This window comes from Eretmochelys imbricata, chromosome 2, assembly GCF_965152235.1.
Source record: "Eretmochelys imbricata isolate rEreImb1 chromosome 2, rEreImb1.hap1, whole genome shotgun sequence".
NCBI classification, from domain to species: domain Eukaryota; kingdom Metazoa; phylum Chordata; order Testudines; family Cheloniidae; genus Eretmochelys; species Eretmochelys imbricata.
In genome coordinates, this window is record NC_135573.1 from 254,538,147 (window position 1) to 254,564,683 (window position 26,537).

General features: G+C 43.4%; 1 protein-coding gene across 1 annotated transcript in view; it reads left to right on the forward strand.

The window, feature by feature from the left end:
* WDR86 (WD repeat domain 86) overlaps positions 1–26,537 on the forward strand; it is a 46,183-nt gene that overhangs the window by 14,857 nt on the left and 4,789 nt on the right. The window contains exon 4 of the mRNA XM_077809498.1: positions 21,182–21,317. Within this exon, the coding sequence (XP_077665624.1) occupies positions 21,182–21,317 (136 nt within the window). The remainder of the gene's footprint in view (positions 1–21,181; positions 21,318–26,537) is intronic.

A 26,537-nucleotide genomic window follows, 5' to 3' on the forward strand; every position in this document is an offset into this window, starting at 1 on the left:
GCCAGGTAGAAGCGAGGCAGGAATTCCAGCTGGAACAGCTGCAGAGAAGGGCTAGTTGGATGATCAAGGGAATGGGGAACCTATCTTATGAGAGGAGACTAAAAAAGCTTTGCTTGTTTAGCTCTGAAAAATGAAGGCCGAGAGAGGATATGATTGGTTTCTAAATACCTCAGGGGATAAATACCAGGGAGGATGAAGAGCTATTTAAGCTAAAGGACAAAGTTAGCACAAGAACAAATGGGTATAAACTAGCCATGAATAAATTTAGGCTAGAAATTAGAAGATTTCTAAACATCAGAGGAGTGAGGTTCTGGAGCAGCCTTCAATAGGAGTAACGGTGGCAATCAACTTAATCTAACAATAGAGCTTGATAAAAATATGAATGGGGTTATATGACACGATTGTCTCCAGTAGCAGGCAACTGGATTTGATGACCCGGGAGGTCCCCTCCAGTCTTATGTTTCTATGAAAGGTAATAAGGAGCTTTTTATCAAATCTATTTTTAACTCTTAATGTAATATTTTTGTTTAGCAAATGGGGTGAGAGCATAATTTTAATTTGGGGAGATGGGTCTGCCCTGGCCAGGCGTTAAAATATAAATAGTAATGGAAATAATGGCATTTTGTAACCTTGAAACAACTCCTCTTCCACAGAAGCTGTTCTGTCTTTCCTAAGCTTCTGTATGGCTAAAGGAAAGGCAGATCTAATTTTCCTAGATCTGTTACCTAGATCCTCTCTGAGCTTGGAATTCATATGAGTTAGAATCATAGAAGATTAGGGTTGGAAGAGACCTCAGGAGGTCATCTAGTCCAACTCCCTGCTCAAAGCAGAACCAACCCCAACTAAATCATCCCAGCCAGGGCTTTGTCAAACTGGGCCGTAAAAACCTCTAAGGATGGAGATTCCACCATCTCCCTAGATAACCCATTCCAGTGCTTCACCACCCTCCTAGTGAAATAGTTTTTCCTAATATCCAACCTAGACCTCCTCCACTGCAACTTGAGACCATTTCTTCTTGTTCTGTTATCTGCCACCACTAAGAACAGCCTAGCTCCATTCTCTTTGGAACCTCCCTTCAGGTAGTTGAAGGCTGCTATCAAATCCCCCACTCACTCTTCTCTTCTGCAGACTAAATAACCCCAGTTCCCTCAGCCTTTCCTCGTAAGTCACGTGCCCCAGCCCCCTAATCATTTTTGTTGCCTTCCACTGGACTCTCTCCAATTTGTCCACATCCCTTCTGTAGTGGGAGGCCCAAAGCTGGACACAATACTCCAGATGTGGCCTCACCAGTGCCGAAAAGAGGGGAGAAATCACTTCCCTCTATCTGATGGCAATGCTCCTACTAATGCAGCCCAATATGCCGGTAGCCTTCTTGGCAACAAGGGCACACTATTGACTCATATCCACCTTCTTGTCCACTGTAATCTCCAGGTCCTTTTCTGCAGAACTGCGGCTTAGCCAGTCTGTCCCCAGCCTGTAGCGGTGCATGGGATTCTGCACTTGTCCGTGTTGAACCTCATCAGATTTCTTTTGGCCTAATCCTCCAATTTGTCTAGGTTACTCTGGACCCTATCCCTACCCTCCAGCATATCTACCTTGCCCCCCATCTTAGTGTCATCCGCGAATTTGCTGAGGATGCAATCCATCCCATCATCCAGATCATTAATGAAGATGCTGAACAAAACCGGCCCCAGGATTTACCCCTGGGGCACTCTGCTTGATACCAGCTGCCAACTAGACTTTGAGCTGTTGATCGCTACCCATTGAGCCCGACGATCTAGCCAGCTTTCTATCCACCTTATAGTCCATTCATCCAATCCATACTTTTTTAACTGGCTGGCAAGAATACTGTGGGAGACTGTATCAAAAGATTTGCTAAAGTCAGGGTATATCATGTCCACTGCTTTCCCCATATCCACAGATCCAGTTATCTCATCATAGAAGGCAGTCAGGTTATTCAGGCATGACGTGCCCTTGGTGAATCCATGTTGACTGTTCCTGGTCACCTTCCTCTCCTCCAAGTGCTTCAAAATGGATTCCTTGAGGACCTGCTCCATGATCTTTCCAGGGACTGAGATGAGGCTGAGCAGTCTGTAGTTCCCTGGATTCTCTTTCTTTTCTTTTTTAAAGATGGGCACTATATTTGCCTTTTGTCCAATCGTCCAGGACCTCCCCTGATTGCCACAAGTTTTCAAAGATAATGGCCAATGGCTCTGCAATCACATCAGCCAACTCCCTCAGCACCTTCGAATGCATTAGATCCAGTCTCATGGACTTGCTCATGTCCACCTTTTTTAAATAGTTCTTTCACCATTGTGTGCTCCTCACCTCCTCCCCATAATATGCTGCCCAGTGCAGCAGTCTGGGAGCTGACTTTGTCAGTGAAGACGGAGGCAAAAAAAAGCATTGAGTATGTCAGCTTTTTCCACATCATCTGTCACTAGGTTGCCTCCCCCATTCAGTAAGAGTCCCATGCTTTCCCTGACCATGTTCTTGTTGCTAACATACCTGTAGAAATCTTTCTTGTTACTCTTCACATCTCTTGCTAGCTGCAACTCCAATTGTGCTTTGGCCTTCCTGATTACACCCCTGCATGCTCGAGTAGTATTTTTATACTCCTCATAGATTCATAGATATTTAGGTCAGAAGGGACCATTATGATCATCTAGTCTGACCTCCTGCATAACGCAGGCCACAGAATTTCACCCACCACTCCTACAAAAAAAACCATCACACCTATATCTGTGCTATTGAAGTCCTCAAATCGTAGTTTAAAGACTTCAAGGAGCAGAGAATCCTCCAGCAAGTGACCCGTGCCCCATGCTACAGAGGAAGGCAAAAAACCTTCAGGGCCTCTTCCAATCTGCCCTAGAGGGAAATTCCTTCCCGACCCCAAATATGGCCATCAGCTAAACCCTGAGCATGTGGGCAAGATTCACCAGCCAGATACCCAGGAAAGAATTTTCTATAATAACTCAGATCCCACCCCATCTAACATCCCATCACAAGCCATTAGGCCTATTTACCATGAATATTTAAAGATCAATTTATTACCAAAATCATGTTATCCCATCATACCATCTCCTCCATAAACTTATCGAGTTTAATCTTAAAGCCAGATAGATCTTTTGCCCCCACTGCTTCCCTTGGAAGGCTATTCCAAAACTTCACTCCTCTGATGGTTAGAAACCTTCGTCTAATTTCAAGTCTGAACTTCCCAATGACCAGTTTATATCCATTTGTTCTTGTGTCCACATTGGTACTGAGCTTAAATAATTCCTCTCCCTCTCCGGTATTTATCCCTCTGATATATTTATAGAGAGCAATCATATCTTCCCTCAACCTTCTTTTAGTTAGGCTAAACAAGCCAAGCTCCTTGAGTCTCCTTTCATAAGACAAGTTTTCCATTCCTCGAATCATCCTAATAGCCCTTCTCTGTACCTGTTCCAGTTTGAATTCATCCTTCTTAAACATGGGAGACCAGAACTGCACACAGTATTCCAGGTGAGGTCTCACCAGTGCCTTGTATAATGGTACTAAAACCTCCTTATCCCTAGTGGAAATACCTTGCCTGATGCATCCCAAGACCGCATTAGCTTTTTTCACGGCCATTTCACATTGGCAGCTCATAGTCATCCTATGATCAACCAATACTCCAACGTCCTTCTCCTCCTCCGTTACTTCTAATTGATGCGTCCCCAGCTTATAACTAAAATTCTTGTTATTAATCCCTAAATGCATAACCTTACACTTCTCACTATTCAATTTCATCCTATTACTATTACTCCAGTTTACAAGGTCATCCAAATCCTCCTGTATGATATCCTGGTCCTTCTCTAAATTGGCAATACCTCCCAGCTTTGTATCATCCACAAACTTTATTAGCACACTCCCACTTTTTGTGCCAAGGTCAGTAATAAAAAGATTAAATAAGATTGGTCCCAAAACCGATCCTTGAAGAAGTCCATTGGTAACCTCTCTCCAGCCTGACAATTCACCTTTTAGTAGGACCCGTTGTAGTCTCCCCTTTAACCAATTCCTTATCCACCTTTCAATTTTCCTATTGATCCCCATCTTATCCAATTTAACTATTAATTCCCCATGTGGCACGGTATCAAACGCCTTACTAAAATCTAGGTAAATTAGATCCACTGCGTTTCCTTTGTCTAAAAAAATCTGTTACTTTCTCAAAGAAGGAGATCAGGTTGATTTGGCACGATCTACCTTTTGTAAAACCATGTTGTATTTTGTCCTGTTTACCATTGACTTCAATGTCCTTAACTACCTTCTCCTTCAAAATTTTTTCCAAGACCTTGCATACTACAGATGTCAAACTAACAGGCCTGTAGTTACCCGGTTCACCTTTTTTCCCTTTCTTAAAAATAGGAACTATGTTAGCAATTCTCCAATCATACGGTACAACCCCTGAGTTTACAGATTCATTAAAAATTCTTGCTAATGGGCTTGCAATTTCTTGTGCCAATTCCTTTAATATTCTTGGATGAAGATTATCTGGGCCCCCCGATTTAGTCCCATTAAGCTGTTTGAGTTTCGCTTCTACCTCAAATATGGCAATGTCTACCTCCATATCCTCATTCCCATTTGTCATGCTACCATTATCCCTAAGATCCTCTTTAGTCTTATTAAAGACTGAGGCAAAGTATTTATTTAGATATTGGGCCATGCCTAGATTATCCTTGACCTCCACTCCATCCTCAGTGTTTAGCAGTCCCACTTCTTCTTTCTTTGTTTTCTTCTTATTTATATGACTATAGAACCTTTTACTATTGGTTTTAATTCCCTTTGCAAGGTCCAACTCTACTTGACTTTTAGCCTGTCTCACTTTATCCCTACATGTTCTGACCTCAATAAGGTAGCTTTCCTTGCTGATCCCTCCCTTCTTCCACTCCCTATATGCTTTTTGCTTTTTCTTAATCACCTCTCTGAGATGCTTGCTCATCCAGCTTGGTCTACAACTCCTGCCTATGAATTTTCCCCCCTTTCTTGGGATGCAGACTTCCGATAGCTTCTGCAGCTTTGATTTAAAATAATCCCAGGCCTCCTCTACCTTTAGATCCATAAATTCTTCAGTCCAATCCACTTCCCTAACTAATTTCCTTAATTTTTGAAAGTCAGCCCCTTTGAAATCAAAAACCCTAGCTGCAGATTTATTTTTATTAATCCTTCCGTTCAGTTTGAACTGAATTAGCTCATGATCACTTGAGCCAAGATTATCCCCTACAACCATTTCTTCTATGAGGTCCTCACTACTCACCAAAACCAAATCTAAAATGGCATCCCCTCTAGTTGGTTCAGCAACTACTTGCTGAAGGAATCCATCAGCTATCGCATCTAGGAAAATCTGAGCCCTATTATTATTACTAGCACTCGTCCTTCAGTCTATATCTGGGAAGTTAAAGTCTCCCATGATCACACAGTTTCCATTAGTATTTACTTTATTAAAAACATTAAAAAGGGCTCTATCCATATCCAAATTAGATCCCGGTGGTCTATAGCACACCCCAAGCACTATCCCGGGGAGGATCTAATAGTTTTCTTCCCCAATTTAATTTTTGTCCAGACGGACTCAGTTATATCCATTTCATTGCTTCTTATTTCTTTACATTCTATCTCATCATTGATATACAGAGCTACTCCACCACCTTTACCTTTATTTCGGTCTTTCCTAAACAGCACATACCCTTCAATACCCGTAGTCCAGTCATGACTATTATTCCACCATGTTTCCGTTATCCCTATAATATCTGGTTTCACTTCCTGCACCAGTAGTTCTAGTTCCTCCATTTTGTTACCTAGGCTCCTCGCATTAGTATACAAACACCTTAATTTTTGCTGTTTGGCCTCACTCACATTCTGTATCTTATTAGGCACGGTCATTTTACTACCAGTATAACCTATTACATTTGTATCTACACTGCCCTTCTTCCTACCCACGGCTGTATCCACTCTTACTTCATTTTCTTTCCTCTCAATGCTAAATTGTGGCGTGGAGATAACCTGGACATCTCCCAACCATCTCCCCCTAATTCCTAGTTAATGGCTCTCTTAATCAGTTGTGCCAGCCTCCATCCTAGAAGTCTATTTCCTTCCCTACTCAGATGAAGTCCATCCCGAGAGAACTGTCCTCTATCCATGAATGCCTCCCAGTGGCCATACATCCCAAAGCCGTCCTTATAGCACCACTGCCTAAGCCATCTGTTGATAGTCATAATCTTGTCACACCTTTGTTGCCCTTCTCTAGGAACAGGCAGAATCCCACTAAAGATCACCTGAGCCTCAATTTCCTTAAGCGTCTTCCCCAGCCTAGCATAGTCTCCCTTAATACTTTCCAGCGAGAATTTAGCTGTATCATTTGTTCCCACATGAAGGATAATTAGGAGATTCTTTCCCGCTACCTTTAGGATCCTTTTCAACCTCAGGTCTACATCCCGTATCTTAGCACCTGGAAGACAGCACACCCTCCTATTCTCTGGATCAGCTCTGGTTACAGGCCTATCTATTCTTCTCAGTAAAGAGTCCCCAGTCACATAGACCTGCCTTTTCCTAGTGACGGTGCTATTCTCCTGTCTATCCCCTGTTCCCTGTGGCTGCAAGTTCTTTCTGTTCCTATTCTGCCTTGTAATCCTCTTCAACCCATCCTGTATCCTCCTGGGGCTCATATTTGGTGTAATCTCCATTAACTCTTCCCCTTTTCCTATAGGACTAGCTGCTCTTCTCTAGTCATCTGTCCAAGTTTCCACTTGTAAGCTTCCTTTTTGTGTTTAAGCTCACCGAAGATTTCTCTGTTAAGCCAAGCTGGTTGCCTGCCATATTTGCTATTCTTTCTGCATATTGGGATGGTTTGTTTCTGCGCCCTCAGTAAGCCTTCTTTAAAATACAGCCAGCTCTCCTGGACTGCTTTCCCCCTCATATTAGCCTCCCAGGGAATCCTGCCCATCAGTTCCCTGAGGGAGTCAAAGTCTGCTTTTCTGAAGTCCAGGGTCCGTATTCTGCTGCTCTCCTTTCTTCCTTTTGTCAGGATCCTGAACTCAACCATCTCATGGTCACTGCTGCCCAGGTTGCCACCCACTTCTACTTCCCCTACCAATTCTTCCCTGTTTGTGAGCAGCAGGTCAAGAGGCATATGACCCTTAGTTGGTTCCTCCAGCACTTGCACCAGGAAGTTGTCCCCAACACTCTCCAAAAACTTCCTGGTTTGTCTGTGAACTGCTGTATTGCTCTCCCAGCAGATGTCAGGGTGATTGAAGTCCCCATGAGAACCAGGGCCTGTGATCTGGAAACTTCTGTTAGTTGTCCGAAGAAAGCCTTGTTTACCTCATCCTCCTGGTCTGGTGGTCTGTAGCAGATGCCCACCACAATATCACCCCTGTTGCTCTCGCCTCTAAACTTAACCCAAAGACTCTCAACAGGCTTTCCTCTAGTTTCATCCTGGAGCTCTGAGCAATCATACTGCTCTCTTATATACACTGCAACTCCTCCCCCCTTTCTCTCCCGCCTGTCCTTCCTGAACAGTTTATACCCATCCATGATAGTGCTCCAGTCATGTGAGTTACCCCCCAAGTCTGTTATTCCAATCACATCATAGTTCTTTGACTGCCAGGACTTCCAGTTCTTCCTGCTTGTTTCCCAGGCTTCTGGCATTCGTGTACAGGTACCTAAGATAACTAGCCGATTGCCCTACTTTCTCAGTATGAATCAGGAGGCTTCCCCTGTTACCCTCCTTCTTGTGTTTCCTCCCGGTATCCCACTTCCCCACTTACCTCAGGGGTTAGGTCACCACACCCCATCGAACCTAGTTTAAAGTCTTCCTCACTAGGTTAGCAAGCCTGCCTGTGAAGATCTCTTCCCTCTCTTCGTTAGATGGATCCCATCTCTTCCTAGCAATCCTACTTCCTGGAACAACATCCCACAGTGGAAGAATCCAAAGCCCTCTCTCCAACACCACCTGGGTAACCACGCATTTACTTCCACAATTTGATGGTCCCTACCTGCGCCTTTTCCTTCAACAGGGAAGATGGATGAGAACACCACTTGCGCCTCAAACTCCCTTATCCTTCTTCCCAGAGCCATGTAGTCTGCAGTGACCTGCTCAGGGTCATTCTTGGCAGTATCATTGGTGCCCATATGGAGAAGTAGGAAGGGGTAGCGGTCCGAGGGCTTGATCAGACTGATAGAAGAAAACCAGGAAATGGTAAAGAAGAAAAGAAAAGACATGGTGTAGTTTTTAGGTTAGCAAAATCCTATTTCATTTGTACATCTTGCTGTCTATATTTCACTGTGTTTCTATGGCAACCCCTCCCCCCCAGCCACAAAATGGCAGGTTTGGGGGACATCTGGCGTGAAGAGGCTTGGATAAAATTGCTCCTCTCTTCTGAGTGTATAGTTGAGATAACAGGTCATTTTTAACAGGATATTTTTAGAAATTCCATGCTCTGGTGGCTGTAACTTAAAGGATTTCAAGCCCAAATGGTCTTAAATAGATGTATTGTGTAAGCTTCCATGGGAAAACACATGCAGTCAACTCTCTCCTTGTTTACTGGTGTATAAAATGATTGCTGCTCCTTTGCAGGGCAAAAATATATTAGTCGCTGTTTAATAAGTGTTGCCATTGTTTCGTAAAGGAGACGGTTGCTGCTAGGTCCTACAGGCCCAAAAGCTATTGTAGCATGGGAATTTGAGCATCCCTCTCTCTTAGAGGGAAAACTTAAAGCTGAATTATGCAGGCACCAAATAACCTCTGTTTTGTTTGGATACATTTTTGGGGTTAAAGGTTGTTTCTCTGCTCCCTCTGTGCTACTATTACAGTAACATGTTTTGAGGATGCTCTAGTAGTCAATTACTGCTCTTAAAGGTATAATCAGAAGGCAAAAATAAGTGGGGAAAATAAACAAAATGATTAATATGCTTAATTCCTGCTTCAGACCCCCTAAGCAGTAGGGTAAATTTCTGGCCCCATTTCTTTCAACGGGTTATAGGCCATTGACTTCAATGGAGCCAGGTTTTCACCCTACAGCTCTTCAAGAAACCTACTTTTCCTGAGTCTTGTTCTCAAAAGTAACTGAGCTGCTTTTGCTGAAACTTCACAAAAATCTGTGGCCTGAGGCAGAAACCAAGCCTGGAAAATTTCAGTCCAAGCGGTTAAATTTCGGCAAGGTTGTAAGCAAATGAAAATGGACTTGTAATGAAAAGTGGTAGGTAGTTTTAGCTATAGGCAGCACTACATGCATGGGCCCTGCCTTAGAATACCATACATCTGTCGTGTCAGACCTCTTCAATCTGAGGGCCAGACATATTGCTTCAGAAAGATCAAGGGGTGACAGTGAGTACTTTGGGGCAGATTTTTCTGTCTTGTTCCCTTTGCACTTTTTAGGTGCTGAAAAGGGAGCAGAAGCCTCCTGCAAGGCTCTGCCAGAGATTCCCCTGGCATATGGGGGGTGGTGTCTGGTGGGAATATAGCTGGAATACCCAGGTTTTATACTTCATTTCCTGTGGCTCCAGGTGCAAAAGACATGTTGGGGGTGTGGGGACAGTGAAGTGGCAGGATTGGGCTGTGTTCTGGATTTCCTCAGTTGGCATGTGGTCTCTTGAGTATCTCTGTCAGCTGGCACAAGCTAGAGTAGCCTCCAGGCTGTTCTGGGGGTAGAATCAGGGAGCCGTGAGTGGTGGTTGGTTCTTAGGTTTTCTTCCCCACTGCCTCTTCAGCCTCCCTCTCCCCCTTTCTTGGGCTATCCTTTGCTAGGTGCTCCCATTGGATTACGCAGAGCCAGTCAAGCTTCCAACCTGCTCCCTCTGAGACTTCCATTGCCTGTTACCTAACCAGGTTGTGGAGCAGCTAGAGCTACTCACTCTTTCCTCTCCCTGCAGTGCAACACATAACCAGCGTGGCAGCTGAGCAGCTGCATCAGGGAAGGTACAGCAGCTGTTTGGAGACAGCTGGGGAGGATGTAGTGATGCAGCTGATTCAGACCTATACATTTAAAAATGTCAGGGCATGGCTAAGGGAGCATGTTCAATTCATAACCAAACACGTGCTTTCCTTACCACAACAGTTTGGACAACCTTCCCTAAATATATACAGTACCTCTTAACCTGAGAATTTCCAAGGTGCTCTACCAACTGTCCCCAGAGGTTACTTTATCTACTACTGATGTACAGCTTCTGTGGGTATTTATCAAAATGACACTGCAAGAGGAGGTTGCTCTGGTGGGGGAGTGGCATTATATGTGAAAGAAAGCATAGAGTCAAATAAAGTAAAAATTAGGGGTGTCAAGCGATTACAAAAATTGCACGATTAAACAATAATAGAATACCATTTATTTAAATATTTTTGGATGTTTTCTACATTTTCAAATATATTGATTTGAATTACAACACAGAATACAAAGTGTACAGTGCTCACTTTATATTTATATTTGATTACAAGTTTCCGCCTCGGAGTATTGCTCTTTTAAGACTTCTGAAAGCATGCGCCACACCTTGTTCCTCTCAGATTTTGGAGGGCACTTCAGATTCTTAAACCTTGGATCAAGTGCTGTAGCTATCTTTAGAAATCTCACATTGGTACCTTATTTGTGTTTTGTCAAATTGCAGTGAAAGTGTTCTTAAAATGAACAACATGCTGGGTCATCATCCGAGACTGCGATAACATGAAATATATGGCAGAATGCAGGTAAAACAGAGCAGGAGACATACAATTCTCCCCCAAGGAGTTCAGTCACAAATTTTATTAATGCATTATTTTTTTAACAAGCGTAATCAGCATGGAGGCATGTCCTCTGGAATGGTGGCCGAACCATGAAGGGGCATATGAATGTTTAGCATATCTGGTACATAAATACCTTGCAGTGCCAGCTACAAAAGTGCCATGCAAATACACTTTCTGGTGACATTGTAAATAAGAAGAGGGCAGCATTATCTCTTGTAAATGTAAACAAACTTGTTTGTCTGAGCGATTGGCTGAACAAGAAGTAGGACTGAGTGGACTTGCGGGGTCTAAAGTTTTACGCTGTTTTTTTGTTTTTGAGTGCAGTTATGTAACAAAAAAAATGTACATTTGTAAGTTGCACTTTCATGACAAAGGGATTGCACTACAGTACTTGAATGAGGTGAATTGAAAAATACTGTTTCTTTTGTTTATCATTTTTACAGTGCAAATATTTGTAATTAAAATAATATACACTTTGATTTCAATTACAACACAGAATACAATATATATGAAAATGTAGAAAAACATCCAAAATATTTCATAAATTTCAATTGTATTCTATTGTTTAACAGTGCGATTAAAACTGCAAATAATTGTGATAAATTTTTTTAATCACGATTAATTTTTTTGAGTTAATCGCGTGAGTTAACTGCAATTAATCAACAGCCCTAGTAAAAATCTTAAATGAAACAAACTGTACCATAGGATATCTATAGATAGAAATTCCATACTTGAGTAAAAACAGAAAATACAATAATAATGGGTGATTTCAACTATCCTTCTATTGACTGGGTAAATGTCACCTCAGGACATGATGCAGATAAAATTTCTAGACACCATAAATGAGTGTTTCTTGGAGCAGCTAGTCCTGGCACCCTCAAAGGGAGAGGCAATTCTTGATTTACACCTAAACAGAGCACAGGATCTGATCCATATGGCTCAACTGCTCAGTAATAGTGGCCATAATGTAATTAAATTTAATATCCTTGGTGGGGGATAATACAGAAAAACCTGCCATGGTAAAATTTTATTTTAAAAAGGGAAACTACACAAAAACAAGGATGCTTGTTATATGGAAATTAAAAAGTGCAGCCAAAAGGGTTAAATGCCTGCAGACAGCATGCTGGACTACTTAAAAAACTCCATCATAGAAGTTCAGACTAAATGTATACCACAAATCAGAAAAGACAATAAGAGGACCAAAAGAATGCCAGCATGGTTAAATAGCAGAGTAATGGAGGCCAGTAGAGGCAAAAATTTACAAGTCAAATCCTAGTAAGGATAATAGGAAGGAGCACAAACTTTGTTAGGTTAAGTGTAAAAGTACAAAAATGCAATCCAGAGAAGCAACTTGCTTTAAAGATATAAAAACTAACAAGAATATTTTTAAGTATGCCGAACAGGCAGCAAGGCCACTAGATGACAAAGGTATTAAAGAGTAGCAGCCATGTTAGTCTGTATTTGCAAAAGAAAAGGAGGACTTGTGGCACCTTAGAGACTAACAAATTTATTTGAATATAAGCTTTTGTGAGCTACAGCTCACTTCATCGGATGCATTCAGTGTTAAAGGTGTTAAAGGAGCACTCCTGGAAGACAAGGTCATTGCAGAGAAGCTAAAGGTAATCTTTGCATCAGTGTTCACTGCAGGTGATGTGCAGGAGATACCCACATCAGACCTTTCCTTTTTTGGTGACAAATCTGAAGTTCTGTCCCATACTTATGTGTCAATAGAAGAAGTTTTAGAACAAATTGAAAAATTTAACAAGTCACCAGGACCCGATGTTTATTCACGCAAGAGTTCTGAAGCAACTCAAATATGAAACTGCAGAACTACTAACTGTAGTACATAATCTATTGCTGAAATCAGCTTCTGACTGGAAGGTATGTAAGGTAACATGGATTTTTTTTTAAGGGCTCCAATGTCTATCTCTTGGCAATTGTAGGCTGGCACACATACCTTCAGTACCAGACAAATTGGTAGAAACTGTGCTAAAGAACAGAATTATTAGATGCATAGATAAATACGATTTAGTGGGGAAGTGTCAACCTGGCTTTTAAAAGGGAAATTATGCCTCACCAATCTACTAGAATTCTTTGCGGGGGTCAACAAGCATGGGAACAAGGGTGATCCAGTTGATATACTCTACTTGGATTTTCAGAAAGTGTGTGACAAGGTTCTTCACCAAAGGCTCATAAGGAAACTAAGTAGTCACGGGACAACAGGGAAGGTCTTTTTATGGATCAGTAACTTGCTGAAAGATGATAAACTGAGGGTAGGAATAAATGGTCAATTTTCACAATGGAGAGAAGTAAACAGTGGGGTCTCCCAAGGATCTGTACTGGGACCTGTGCTGTTCAGCATATTCATTAATGATTGGGAAAAGGGGGTGAACAGTGAGGTGGCAAAGTTTACAGATGATACAGAATTATTCAAGGTAGTTAAGTCCAAAGCAGACTGTGAAGAGTTACAGGTGGATCTCAAAACTAGGTGACTGGGCAAGAAATGACAGATAAAATTCAATATTGATAAGGACAAAGTAATGCACAGTGGAGAAAAAATAACTCCAACTACAGTAATATATAATATAAAAATGATGGGTTAGCTTTTACCACTCAAGAAAGATCTTGGAATCACTGTGGATAGTTCTCTGAAAACTTCAGCTCAATATGCAGCAGTGGTCAAAAGGGCTAACAGTATGGCAGGAACTATTAAGAAAGGGATAGATAATAAGATGGAAAATATAATACCACTATATAAATCCATGGTGAGCCCACACCTACGATGCTGTGTCCAGTTCTGATTGCCCTATCTCAAAAAGGATATAATAGAACTGGAAAAGGTTGAGAGAAGGGCCACAAAAATGATCAAGGATATGGAATGGCTTTTGTTGAGGAGAGACTAAAAAGATTAGGTTTGTTCAGCTTAGAAAACAGATAACTAAGGGAGGATATGATAGAGGTCTATAAAATCATGAATGAGTGGAGAAAGTGAATAGAGAAGTGTTATTTACCCTTTCCCACAATATGCAAACCAAGGATCATCCAATGAAATTAATAGGCCGCAGGATTAATACAAACAAGAGGAAATGTTTTTTCACACAAGGCACAATTAGCCTGTGAAACTCATGGCCATGGATGTTGTGATGGCCAAAAGTATAGCGGGGTTAGAAAAAGAACTAGATAAGTTCATTGATGATGGGTCCATTAATGGGTATTATCAAAGACGGTCAGGGATTCAACCCCATGCTTGAGGTGACCCTAAACTTCTGGCAGACGGAAGCCAGAACTGAAAGATGGGTGGATCACTTCAAAATTGCCCTGTTGTGTACAGTTCCCCTGAGCTTTGGTGCTGGCTACTGTTGGAGATGGGATACTGGACTAGATAGACCACTGGGTCTGACCAGTGTGGAATCTCCTATGTTCTTCTGAGAACATAGGTTAGTAGAACAAAGTTATGCAGTTTGGGATTTAGCTTGGAAGCCAGAGGAAATATTCCTACTGTGGTGAAAAGTGCAACAGGACCACAAACAGGCAGGAACTTAGCTTTGGGTCTCTTCCAAAATATGGCACCTTTAGTAGAGCAGTCCCCCTAAAGATGTATTGAATTTTAGAATGCAAGGGGTGGAGGAGTGCCACCTACTAAATTGTCACCTACACTCCATTTCCTGACCTAGTGTGATCACAAGAGGAGGAATGACTTGTCCAGTTGTTAAGTGGATTTGAAATATTCTTAAATCTTGTAATTTGCCTTAATATTTATTTTATAACTAGTCAGGTGATACACATATAAATCAGTGTAATGTACTTTTGTACAGTACCTGAGGGGTACTAGAGAAGCATAGTTTCAGCACCAATCCAAGAGATCAAGCTGCAGTGGAGGGGTTGGACTGTTTGTTTCTTTCTGAGACTCCAGCCAGCATAACTATAGTCTGATTGTCAGAAAACAACCTCTTGTCTGCAGAGTTTTTTTTGTTCATTAAAATGAATGTGGTTGGAATAGGATCTTGAAAGGCCAGCTCAGCTGAAAGCTCATATAGTTGGACCTCAGGAATTGGTGCCATTAGTGATTCTGAATTTAACAAGCTCAGTTTAAATGAGTCTCCTGCGGAAAAGTTTGGGGAATGCGGCCCAGTGAAGTGATGAGTAAGCAGATAATTGGGAATTTGGTAAGCGAAGAGACACAGGAGTGTCTGGGAATACATGTGGATGCACTGACAACAATAATATTTGTCCAAATCTGATTGGAGGGATGAGACGTGAACTTGTTCTCCTCTGGCAGAGATGTACCTGTGAGAGGAAAGCACATGTCTATGAGCCTTGGCATAAGTACCAGCCAGGCAGTTGTACTGCAGATATTTTTGGCCGTCATACAAAGAGAAGGGAAATCTTGAGCTGCTGTGCATATTCAGATCCACCAAACTGTTGAACATTAAGCCATTACTGGCCTCTTCAGTCTTGAGAGCTGCCTGGGTGAGAACATTGTTGTTGTATTGTTTGTAGTAAAGTAGTGTCTTAGAGACCCCAACCAAGAGCAGGGCCACCCCGAAGATGACCTCACCATAGCTAAAGCTGTAACAATGTTACCATTATAATTTGTTTTGCTCCTGCCCTAATTTTGCTAATACTAAACTGGTCTGCCTGAAATATCTCATGCAATAGTATATCTAAAATGGTGTGGCCTGTATGCTCAAATTTGTTTTATTCATCTGTCCTAGGTGAGAGCTAGTGTTTCAGCTAGCACAGAGTGCAGAGGAAATGCCTCTCTCAGCAATGGGGCAAGTGAATGGGTTGGAGTTCTGGCCAGCTATGCAGTGATAGCCACTCCATATAATTCATTTGTAAATAAGGCTTTAAAACCAGGCAGCTGGTTGCCATCTCCTTTTTTAGCTAACTAGTTTTCAGATGTTTAGACCTCTTTGAATTAGGGACTTCAGTGTCCACTTTTCTCATTGATATCAGAGCTGCAATCCCAGCCTGTGCTCTCTAATCTATTAGAAGTCTCCTTGGTTTGCTATGCTTTTCCCCGACAGGAGCTCTCTTGGGAAATTGGCCAAAACGAACAAAGCTTCTCCAAAGTCAGCCAAGGAAAGTACAGCTCTGAGGCTATCACTGCTTCTCCAGGCAGTGACAGATTAGAATTTGTAATTGTATCTTCTGATCACTTATAAATCAGAAGTTGACAGACTTGGGTATATTTAAAAAAGCTGTTGTGTAAAGTTTCTCTTTTTTTCCCCTCTCCCACCTAAATCATGGGAAATTAATTTGCACTCTTGTCAGCATAAGGCATCTGTATCTTTGTAATGAAACAAATATAAATTAAAATTAGAATATCTGACATTTTGAAGTGAAGACCTAATGTAGGATTTTGTGTACTTGATATGCATTGTATGATATAGACTATTTCAAGCCTGAGGCCGCAGTCATTTTTCCATTTCAGTAGCCCAATGAGTTTTTTAGGAGATTGCCTAAAGTATTTTATTCCATATTTTATACCCTGGAAGCAAATATTACTCAGAAAAACAAATGGGTGAGGCCTCACTAAACTAGAAAGTTCACTAGTGTCACCAGACAGCAAGTGTGAAAAATTGGGACAGGGGGTGGGAGGTAATAGGTGCCTATATAAGAAAAAGCCCCAAATATTGGGACTGTCCCTGTAAAATAGGGACATCTGATCACCCTAAAGTTCACTCTCTTTGGTCTGTACGGTTTGTTTTTGTATGAAAATAGATTTTGCTTTAATAAAGGAACAGGATTGGATAAGTCAAGAGTTAGTAATGGTATATGGAGTCTTTCACATCTAGGAAGAATGGTGTAGTGGTTAGGGTGCTAGCCTGAGACTTGAGACCCACGTTCAATTCCCTGCTTCACCATGAAGTTCCTGTATGATCTTGGGCAAATCATTTAATTTTTCTTCCCTAATTCCCCATCTATAAAATAGGGATATTATTAATTCCTTGCCTCACAGGAGTGTTGAGAGACACTCAGATAGTAAAGGGATGGGTGTCACACAAGTACTATAGGTAGATCTAGGTTGTGATGTGATGTATCCCCAGGTGAAGCCTGGAAACTGTTGGAACCGCTGTGTTCCCCTAACTATTCAGCTGGGTTGCCCTCTCCCCATGGTCTGCTGGCGACACACAGCCAGTCCCTCTGGGCCCTGTTATCACCCTAACAAGACAGCAGGTGGCACCACACACACAACTAAGTTACCTGAGTGCTTTACCTAAGCCACTCATGGACCAACAATGGAGGCACCAGCCAATTTCCCAGGTCCTCAGCATTGCATCCCTATTGGAGCATATACTCAGAATTATACCATCTTGCACTGCACAGGCATTTGTACGGTGCAAGCTCATTAATTATTCTGTCCTCCTCCCCCCTGCTGTGGGGAAGATATGCCCCAGCATTTGTTAACACAGCTAAGATTCTCAAACACTTCACTCAAAAACACCCTGGTTAAGATAAAACAGGTTTATTAACTACAGAAAGATAGATTTTAAGTGATTATAAGTGATAGCAAACAGATCAAAGCAGGTTACTTAGGAAATCAAACAATCGCAATCTAAGTCTCATACAAACTAGATAGGATTTGAATCAGCAATATCTCACCCTGACTGATGGTACAAGCAGTCTTACAGATTCTTGATATGCAGGCTGCATCTGCTTGGCAGCCTGGGTTCCCCTCCACTTTTCAAAGTCTTTTGTCTTCCGTAGGTTCTTTCAGGTGTTGAGTTGTGGGGGAGTGAAGACAAATCAAGATGTCACTCCCTGTATTTTATAGTTTCTTCCAGTTTGCTGGAAAGTCTATAAATGTGAAGGGGGGTAGGGTGGGAGGAAGGAAGGGGTTCGCCTCCATTGGCCAAACATTCTCCATTGTCTCCGTGCTCCCTGGGAGGAGGCTTCCTTATACCGAGTTCCTGTGTTAGTGGATTCTTCCCTTGATGGGTGTTGATGACAGCAATTAACACTGTCTGGCTACTCCATTGTTGTACCTGAAAGGCTAGTTTGGGGTATTTCCAGCTTCACATCATATTTTAATAACTTACACATAGCAAGATTTCATAACTTCACATGCAATGATAGCACATACAGTCCAACAAGATATTAATGTTTAGCAGATCCAGACTTTTAGAATGATACCTCTCATGGCATACGTTGTACAAAACATCTCATAATTACATCACCATGATAAATATGGGGTGCTTTGGGGTGCAAAGTGCCACATATGTTACAGCTTCAAATCCAGTGGGAGTTTGTGAAAGCTATCAGCAACTGATGGCTGACAGGTGCCCTAGGTGCAATGAGATGGTGGGTTCAGTTCAGTTCCTATTGCAAAAACAGCATCAAAATGAGAGGAAGGATCATGTTGTGGTTAAGGACTGGAACTTGAGAGATTTGTTCCTGATTCAGCCACAGACTTCCTGAGTGACCTTTGGCAAAAAAATATTTAATGTGTTGATACTTCAGTTTTCCACTCTGTAAAATGAGGCTGATAATACTTTCCTATATCAAATGGGTATTATGGGTCTAATTTCATTAAGTTGGTGTGATGCCCATACACTGTAGTTGTGAACAGCATAGAAAAGCCTATAAATCAGTACAACTGGTACCCTTCTTGTTACAGAGGCTACAGACTGAATAAAGACTAAACTAGAGTTCACAAAGACTCTTAGAGTTCATCCCTTCATATCACAGCTAGGACTGTTCAGGGAAAGTTTTCACTGCCATTACACTGTGGGTTCCATTGACTAGCCAGCTAAGCCCCCTTCATTTGCCACATTGTATTTTTAGCAGAGAAATAAAGATGGAGAGCAAACCAAGGCACATAGCTGTTATTTGGCTTGACTTAAATGTTTTCACACCCGCTTAAATGGAGAACTCAAGCACTATAACCTAATGTACCGTTAATGCAGAGTGGCATGTACCTGTAAGAGGCTGTAACTTAGTGTTTGTTCTTGTTGAGTAGATTCTGCCTCCTGTAAGATGTTTGGAACAGAAATACCATGAGTTGGCCAAGAACAATCCAGCAGGATCCAAACTCCAGCCATCCTTTTCCAATTAGCAGTGAAATGTGACAATGTTTTCGATGCCCACTTAGGTTGGGTTTTAAGGTTAGAGCTCAGATTAGCTCTGTCAGGCTATTTGTGTAGCTCAAAGTCTGTTTATTCAGCAGGTCACTCCCTTGTTTCCCTTCTTGAGATGTAATAGTAATGCCACTGCTGATGCATCAGAAATTTAATGAGATGTGAAATTTCAAACTACTAGTTTTTGGGCAATTGTGTGTTTTATGAGCTTCTGCGACATGGCCTTGGAAGAGGTCCTGTGTATCAAGTTCTGCCTGCAGTGAGTTGCATGAGCACAGTTACTCTTGAATTCGGTGGGGTTTGTGCATGTGTCTTCAAGGGCATCTTTGTCCTTCTGTGTGAGTTTGTCACATTACTCTCGTCCAGTGCAGCACAGCTCCATCATAAATATTTTAAGTATCTTTCGTTAGAGGGTCTCATAATACTGTACAAGCAGTAAAGATATGATTCACCCCTTTGCTACAAAGCTGACTCAGGACACTAAATGGGATTTTGGGCAGGAAGGAAATCAAATTTATCTGCAAAATCCAGAGGTGAGCAAAGGGGCTGAATAGCCACGTGGAGTGTGTGTGTGTGTGTGTGTGGGAGGGGGAGAGGTGTTTTAAATAACTTACTTTATGGTGAAGGGATGGGTGATTTTATAGGAATAGAGACATGGCCTAAAAGTGAAGTCCATGTCAAGCTGGGTTAGTGCATATCTTGCAGTCAGTCTCTGTGCAGGACTCCCCTTGACATCAGAGAGAATTTGATCAGGCGAGGGGTTATCTTCTGGACAGGGCTTAAATTCTCAGAGTATTTCCCAGAGCCCCCGACCCCCATTCCTCATGGGAGGTGCCCAGGGACTTGGGGCTTCAGCCCCACAAGAGGTGCTATATGGACCTCCTGAAACCAGCTTGCAGCCCCCCCGTTGGGAACTGTTGGGAACTCAGACAGGAGCCAAGTTTTGAAAATATTTACCGGTGCTCTGTTCCAGTCAGCTCCAGCTGAATTTAAGCCATGCTTCTGGACATGACAGCCTTTAAACCTGTGTGATCGTAGGGAAAATAAGCCATTATTCCTTGTGCAAGTTCTGTTTTTCTTCCAATCAGCACCTGTTTCTCCCTTTTCTTTACGTATTTAAATCAGTCCCAAGGTGGTTCCTACTAGCCCTTAAAAACCTGATATGTGAAACTGTGATTACCCTGGCTCCTGAATTGGAACTTTTGGTAAGAGAAATTTCTTTTTTTTCATGTAGCACCAACTGCATGCTTGACGCTTTACAGACAAGCGCCCAGCCAGAGTCCTTGTTCTGAAGAGTTTACAATCTTAGTATTTTAATGATGCCTGTTTTGTCTTGGTTTATTTCCTTATCTGTATGTTAGAAGAACTCAGTGAAATCTTTCCCATATTAGGGAAGGATGATGAGAGGAAGGATGGCCTTGTGGCTAAGGCACTGGACAATGACTCAGGAAATCTGGGTTTAATTCACAGCTGTGCCACAGACTTGCTACATGATCTTGCACAAGCCACTTAATCTCCCTTTGCTTCTGTTTCCCATCTGTCTGGTGGAGGTATCTCTTCCCTTTTCCTGCCCTTCCTGTCTTGTCCGTTTAGACTGTAAGGCATTGTCTCTTACCACGTGGATTTACAGTGACTAGCACAATGAAGTCCTGATCTCAGCTGAAGCCTCTAGGCAGTATGGCTGTAATACAAATAATATTGGAAACTGTTTTAATTGCTACATTGCTAAGATAATTTATGAAACACTTCTAGGATCCTGTCTGAAAAGAGCTTTTTAAAAAATGTTATTGCATCATTGAACAATACTGGAAACACACATCCAAAACAGTTACAAAGAAAACACAGTATTTCAAAACGCTGACCTTGTCCGTTGTTATCGCATTAGCCTCTGACTTGGGTTTTTTAAATTTGCCTTTTTATTACTTAGGATTTGTTCTTTGACATTTTTTTTTATTTGAAATTTGTGATCTCATAACATATTTCCCAATTGTTTTTAGTCTAGTGCTTTTATAAACTGACAAACCTAGTCCAAACTCTCTACTACTGCAAGTGGATGCAGCTCCATAAACTTCAAGAGACATGTGCCCACTTTCACCAAAAGAGAATCTGGCCCTTAATCTCTCCCTTGTTTGAAATTTGGAAACCATTTTTAGGGCCCAGCAGTCCCATGAGGGACGTGGCTGTGCAAAGAATACAGGATCAGGCCATTCTGTTTCAGCTCTGAGAGAACTGTTTTGATGAAACTGCCCTCTAAAAGCTGTTTGCTTTTTTTTTCAGTTCGAAGATGTGACTGAGGATGAATCACTTGAGTGCAGTTCTCTGAATTTTCCCAAGAGGCTATTCCCGATGTTCTTTTCTCTTTCCCCTTCAGCTGGTGAATCGATACTTGTATTCGGGGAGTGCAGACAAGACGGTGAAGTGCTGGTTAGCAGACACTGGGGAGCAAGTCCAAACATACAAGACTCACAAACACAGCGTTAGCACTTTGAAATACCATGCAGGAATCTGTAAGTTTCCGTTCCAGAAATTTTGTCTCATTTTCCCTGCTATTTATGGATGTTTTTCCTTTGATTAAAAGTGAATAATAAAGGTAACATTATAGCTGTGAGGAGTGAGATCTTGTGAAATCTTCACTGACTCTTCCTCCTGCTCTAGTGCTACCAGATTCAGCACCAAAGTATGGCGCTCACTCTGCTGGTGAGCGGTTGCTGAGAGCACCTTCACTTCTCCCAAGCAGAACATTAGTGCAGGTGCATGCAGCTGCTTCTACTCCCTGGCTGCAGCGGGATCCGTTTATTTCTGCACATCTCACAGTATATCTGGATGGGTTGGAAGCGTGGCTGGGTTCCGTCCTCATGTGCACCAGCTAGCACGAGAGCCAGTGGCGTAGCTAGGTGGAGCGTACAGGGGCAGTGGACATAAAAAAAGGTGCCACCCGCTGTAATCACCCGGCGGCACTGAAGGTCCCCGCCGCCAAAATGCCGCTGAGGACCCGGAGCGAGTGAAGGCCCTTGCCGAGCTGGAGCGCGCAAAGGCCCCCGCCGCCGAAGTGCCGCTGAGGAGCCGGAGCGCGCGAAGGCCCCCTCCGCCGAAGTGCCGCTGAGGAGCCGGAGCGCGCGAAGGCCCCCGCCGCCGAAGTGCCGCTGAGGAGCCGGAGCGCGCGAAGGCCCCCGCCGCCGAAGTGCCGCTGAGGAGCCGGAGCGCGCGAAGGCCCCCGCCGCCGAAGTGCCGCTGAGGAGCCGGAGCGCGCGAAGGCCCCCGCCGCCGAAGTGCCGCTGAGGAGCCGGAGCGCGCGAAGGCCCCCGCCGCCGAAGTGCCGCTGAGGAGCCGGAGCGCGCGAAGGCCCCCGCCGCCGAAGTGCCGCTGAGGAGCCGGAGCGCGCGAAGGCCCCCGCCGCCGAAGTGCCGCTGAGGAGCCGGAGCGCGCGAAGGCCCCCGCCGCCGAAGTGCCGCTGAGGAGCCGGAGCGCGCGAAGGCCCCCGCCGCCGAAGTGCCGCTGAGGAGCCGGAGCGCGCGAAGGCCTCCGCCACCGAAGACCCGGAGTGCCGCCGGGTGAGTAAAAATTTTAAAAGGTGGCTATAAATTAAAAGGGCACCACTTGTGCTCAGAGGCGGAGTGGCTGCTCCCCCACTTCCCCCCGGCTATGCTACTGACTAGAGCATGCAGGTATAGCAAGATATTGGGTTTCTGTAATGCACAATTTATTGTTCTCAAACTAAAATGTACATCTGTGAAACCTGGCTCCTTCCCCTTCCAAAACATTCTGTCTACTTTGACCTGAAAGCTAAAACTCCTATTCAGACCTTCATAATCTCCCATACTGATTCCTGCAAATAAGTAATGTCTTGTGTCTACGAACCCCATCAAGGCCTCGTTGTGGTAGGCACTACAAACAATGAAGATAGTTCCTGCCTCAGAGAGTTTACAGCCTAGACTTCTCACCATATCCTCGCCGCTCTCTGAATCCCTTTGTTGGCTATCTCTTCTAGCATGGCTCATTTACACTTCTTGTTCTTGGCTTCAGGATCATGTATAACGCTGATCCTAGATAGTCATCATCCTGAGCAGCGATGAGCTGCCAAAATCTGAAGAACCGATTCCTTCAGTCGCTCCAGGTCTTTGGCGGCACTTCGGCAGCGGGTCCTTCACTCACTGCGGGTCTTCAGCGGCACTGAAGGACGTGCCGCCGAAGCCCCAGAGCGAGCGAAGGACCCGCCGCCGAAGTGCCGCCAAAGACCCGGAGCGCTGCCGGGTGAGTAAAAATTAAAAAGGGATTCCAAGCCAGGGGAGCCTCCCCAGCCGGGAGCTCAGGCGGGCCGGACAGGATGGTCCTGCGGGCTGGATGTGGCCCCTGGGCCGGAATTTGCCCACCCCTTTAACAACCGGTTCTAAACTGGCTTCAAAATTTAACAACTGGTTCACGCAAACTGGTGCAAACCGGCTCCAGCTCACCACTGATCCTGAGCCTTTTTATGTATCATCCTCTGGCCTGATCTGCCAGTGATGTAGCTGTGGTGTGCTATTTGCCCAATAAATGTCTCCATACCTTCTTGCATACAGGCAACATGGAAGAAATGCCCTTCCTGAGCCAATCCACAAGGCCACTGCTCTCTCTTCAGCTCCCTCTTCCACATCTGCCTCAAATAGGATACCTGCAAATAACTCTAACTGCATTGTTGTAGGGTAATTTGGAACTAACGGTCCATCCCTATAGGTGAAAGGGCAGTACAATGGCAGGTGAAATTCACTGTTGACAAATAGAAGGTAATGCACATTGGAAAGAATAATATGAGCTACTCAGACATACAGATCATGGGTAAACAATGATTAGCTGACATGATGCTGAACATGGTTTTCCTTGGTCCACACTGGCTGGTTGGTCATGATCAGAATCAAGTAAGCTAACTTGATTTCATAGTTGTTCTGGGGCACTTAAAAAGTGTTCAGGTAGACAAGCCCAGAGGCATGATACTGAACTATATACACTATATATTACTACAAAAGGTTCACCCCCACTCTCCTGCTGGTAATAGCTCACCTTTCCTGATCACTCTTGTTACAGTCTGTATGGTAACACCCATTGTTCCATGTTCTCTGTGTATATAAAATCTCCCCACTATATTTTACACTGAATGCATCCGATGAAGTGAGCTGAAGCTCACGAAAGCTTATGCTCTAATAAATTTGTTAGTCTCTAAGGTGCCACAAGTACTCCTTTTCTTTTTATATACACTGCTGGTCTGATCCACTATTGTAACTCCTACTTCCTGTTGGGGAGGAGGACAGGAGAGGTGAAGGGGTGGGAGGTCTTTCTTTGTTTAATGAGAGCATGAGAAAGACTAAAGTCTCAGAACAATTCCCGCTCTGTAGCTCAGCTGGGAAATCAATTGACATTGGCTCACTTGAAAGATTACACACAGTTCAAATAAAACTTTCCAAGCTGCCACCCCAGTATTGCTAGATTTTGCACACTTCGCCGTCTTTTCTTTCATCCCCTTCTCTTTCCATAGCACTCCACGCTCTGTGACTAAGCAGTCACCATTGATATATTTAGCCAGACCTGGGAGAAACATGTGACAGAGGTGTTCACAAGGGTATTATTAGCTTTTAATATAATAATAAAAGCTAAAAGGATTTGACGAGAGAATCATAGAATATCAGGGTTGGAAGGGACCTCAGGAGGTCATCTAGTCCAACCCCCTGCTCAAAGCAGGACCGATCCCCAATTAAATCATCCCAGCCAGGGCTTTGTCAAGCCTGACCTTAAAAACTTCTAAGGAAGGAGAGTCCACCACCTCCTTAGGTAACGCATTCCAGTGTTTCACTACCCTCCTAGTGAAAAAGCTTTTCCTAATATCCAACCTAAATCTCTCCCACTGCAACTTGAGACCATTACTCCTTGTTCTGTCATCAGCTACCACTGAGAACAGTCTAGATCCACCCTCTTTGGAACCCCCTTTCAGGTAGTTGAAAGCAGCTATGAAATCCCCCCTCATTCTTCTCTTCTGAAGACTAAACATCCCCAGTTCCCTCAGCCTCTCCTCGTAAGTCATGTGTTCCAGTCCCCTAATCATTTTTGTTGCCCTCTGCTGGACTCTTCCCAATTTTTCCACATCCTTCTTGTAGTGTGGGGCCCAAAACTGGACACAGTACTCCAGATGAGGTCTCACCAGTGTCGAATAGAGGGGAACGATCACGTCCCTCGATCTGCTGGCAATGCCCCTACATATACATCTCAAAATGCCATTGGCATTCTTGGCAACAGGGGCACACTGTTGACTCATATCTAGCTTCTCGTCTACTATAACCCCTAGGTCCTTTTCTGCAGAAGTGCTGCCGAGCCATTCGGTCCCTAGACTGTAGCGGTGCATGGGATTCTTCCGTCCTAAGTGCAAGACTCTGCACTTGTCCTTGTTGAACCTCATCAGATTTCTTTTGGCCCAATCCTCCAATTTGTTTATGTCCCTCTGTATCCTATCCCTACTCTCCAGCGTATCTACCTCTCCTCCCAGTTTAGTGTCATCTGCAGACTTGCTGAGGATGCAATCCACACCATCCTCCAGATCATTTATGAAGATATTGAACAAAACCGGCCCCAGGACCGACCCTTGGGGCACTCCACTTGATACCGGCTGCCAACTAGACATGGAGCCATTGATCACAGCCATTGATGAGACAGCTGGCCTGTCCCATTTGGGAAATAGAACATCAAGTGGGCAATGAAGAACATTAGGGACCTGTTTGGGAAGAATAAACACACCATTCTAACCTTGTAAAAGAGAAACTGCCCCCTTACAACCAGTAATTTGTTTACAATATGATTTGTTACAGTAGCGCCTAGAGGCCCCAGTAGAGATAAAAGCATCACTGCGCTCAGCACTGTACACATGCATAGTCAGAGGCGTTGCCTGCTCCAGAGAGCTTACAGCTGAAAAAAGACGAGCCAGACAAAGTATTATTTTTGCAGATGGGGAACAGAGAAAAGAAACAATTTGCCCAAGGTCACACAGGAAGTCCACAGCAGAGCTGGGAATTGAATCCAAGCCTCTTGAAGGCCAGGCTAGCATCCTAACCACACAACTATGCGTCATCTTCTCTTTGCCTCTGTAATTAATAACACCACAGATTATTAAAACTAGATTTTTTTTCAGTGCAATTTCTCTTTCCCGGGTTATGCTTGTTGTTTCTCTCTTACATTTTTGGGCTTGGACAATGAAAATGAATTTAGTCAACTCAGATGTCTGTGCTGCAGTTTTTGTGTTGCAAAGGTTGCCAGGGAATCTTGTTTAAGAACTGCTCCTTGCACTGAATTTTAACCCCTTCTTCTCCAACCCCCTCCACCCTCCATAAAAGGGGTTTCTATTGGGTTTGTAGGTAGGTTTGGATACAAATTTATTTATCTACAAACTAAATGTTGGCCCGAACTTGATTTTACATTGCCCTGTTGAAGCTCAGTTATACAAATAATCTCTTTAAATGCAAAATGACAGTTCACAGGGAAATAAAGGATACCTGTCAAAAGGCAAATCCTGAAAGAAAGAGGGAACTACAATGTACTTGCTAAGAGCAATGCAGTTGCTGCTCCAGCCTTCCCTTGCTTAATTTGAGATCTGCAAAGCTTATGCCACTAGATGTACTGTGACAGGTTGCTCGGTGTACCAGTAAATAATACTGAACTACCACGTTTGTCCATTTCCTCTCTTTCAGTAGTCAATCAATGCCTTGTCA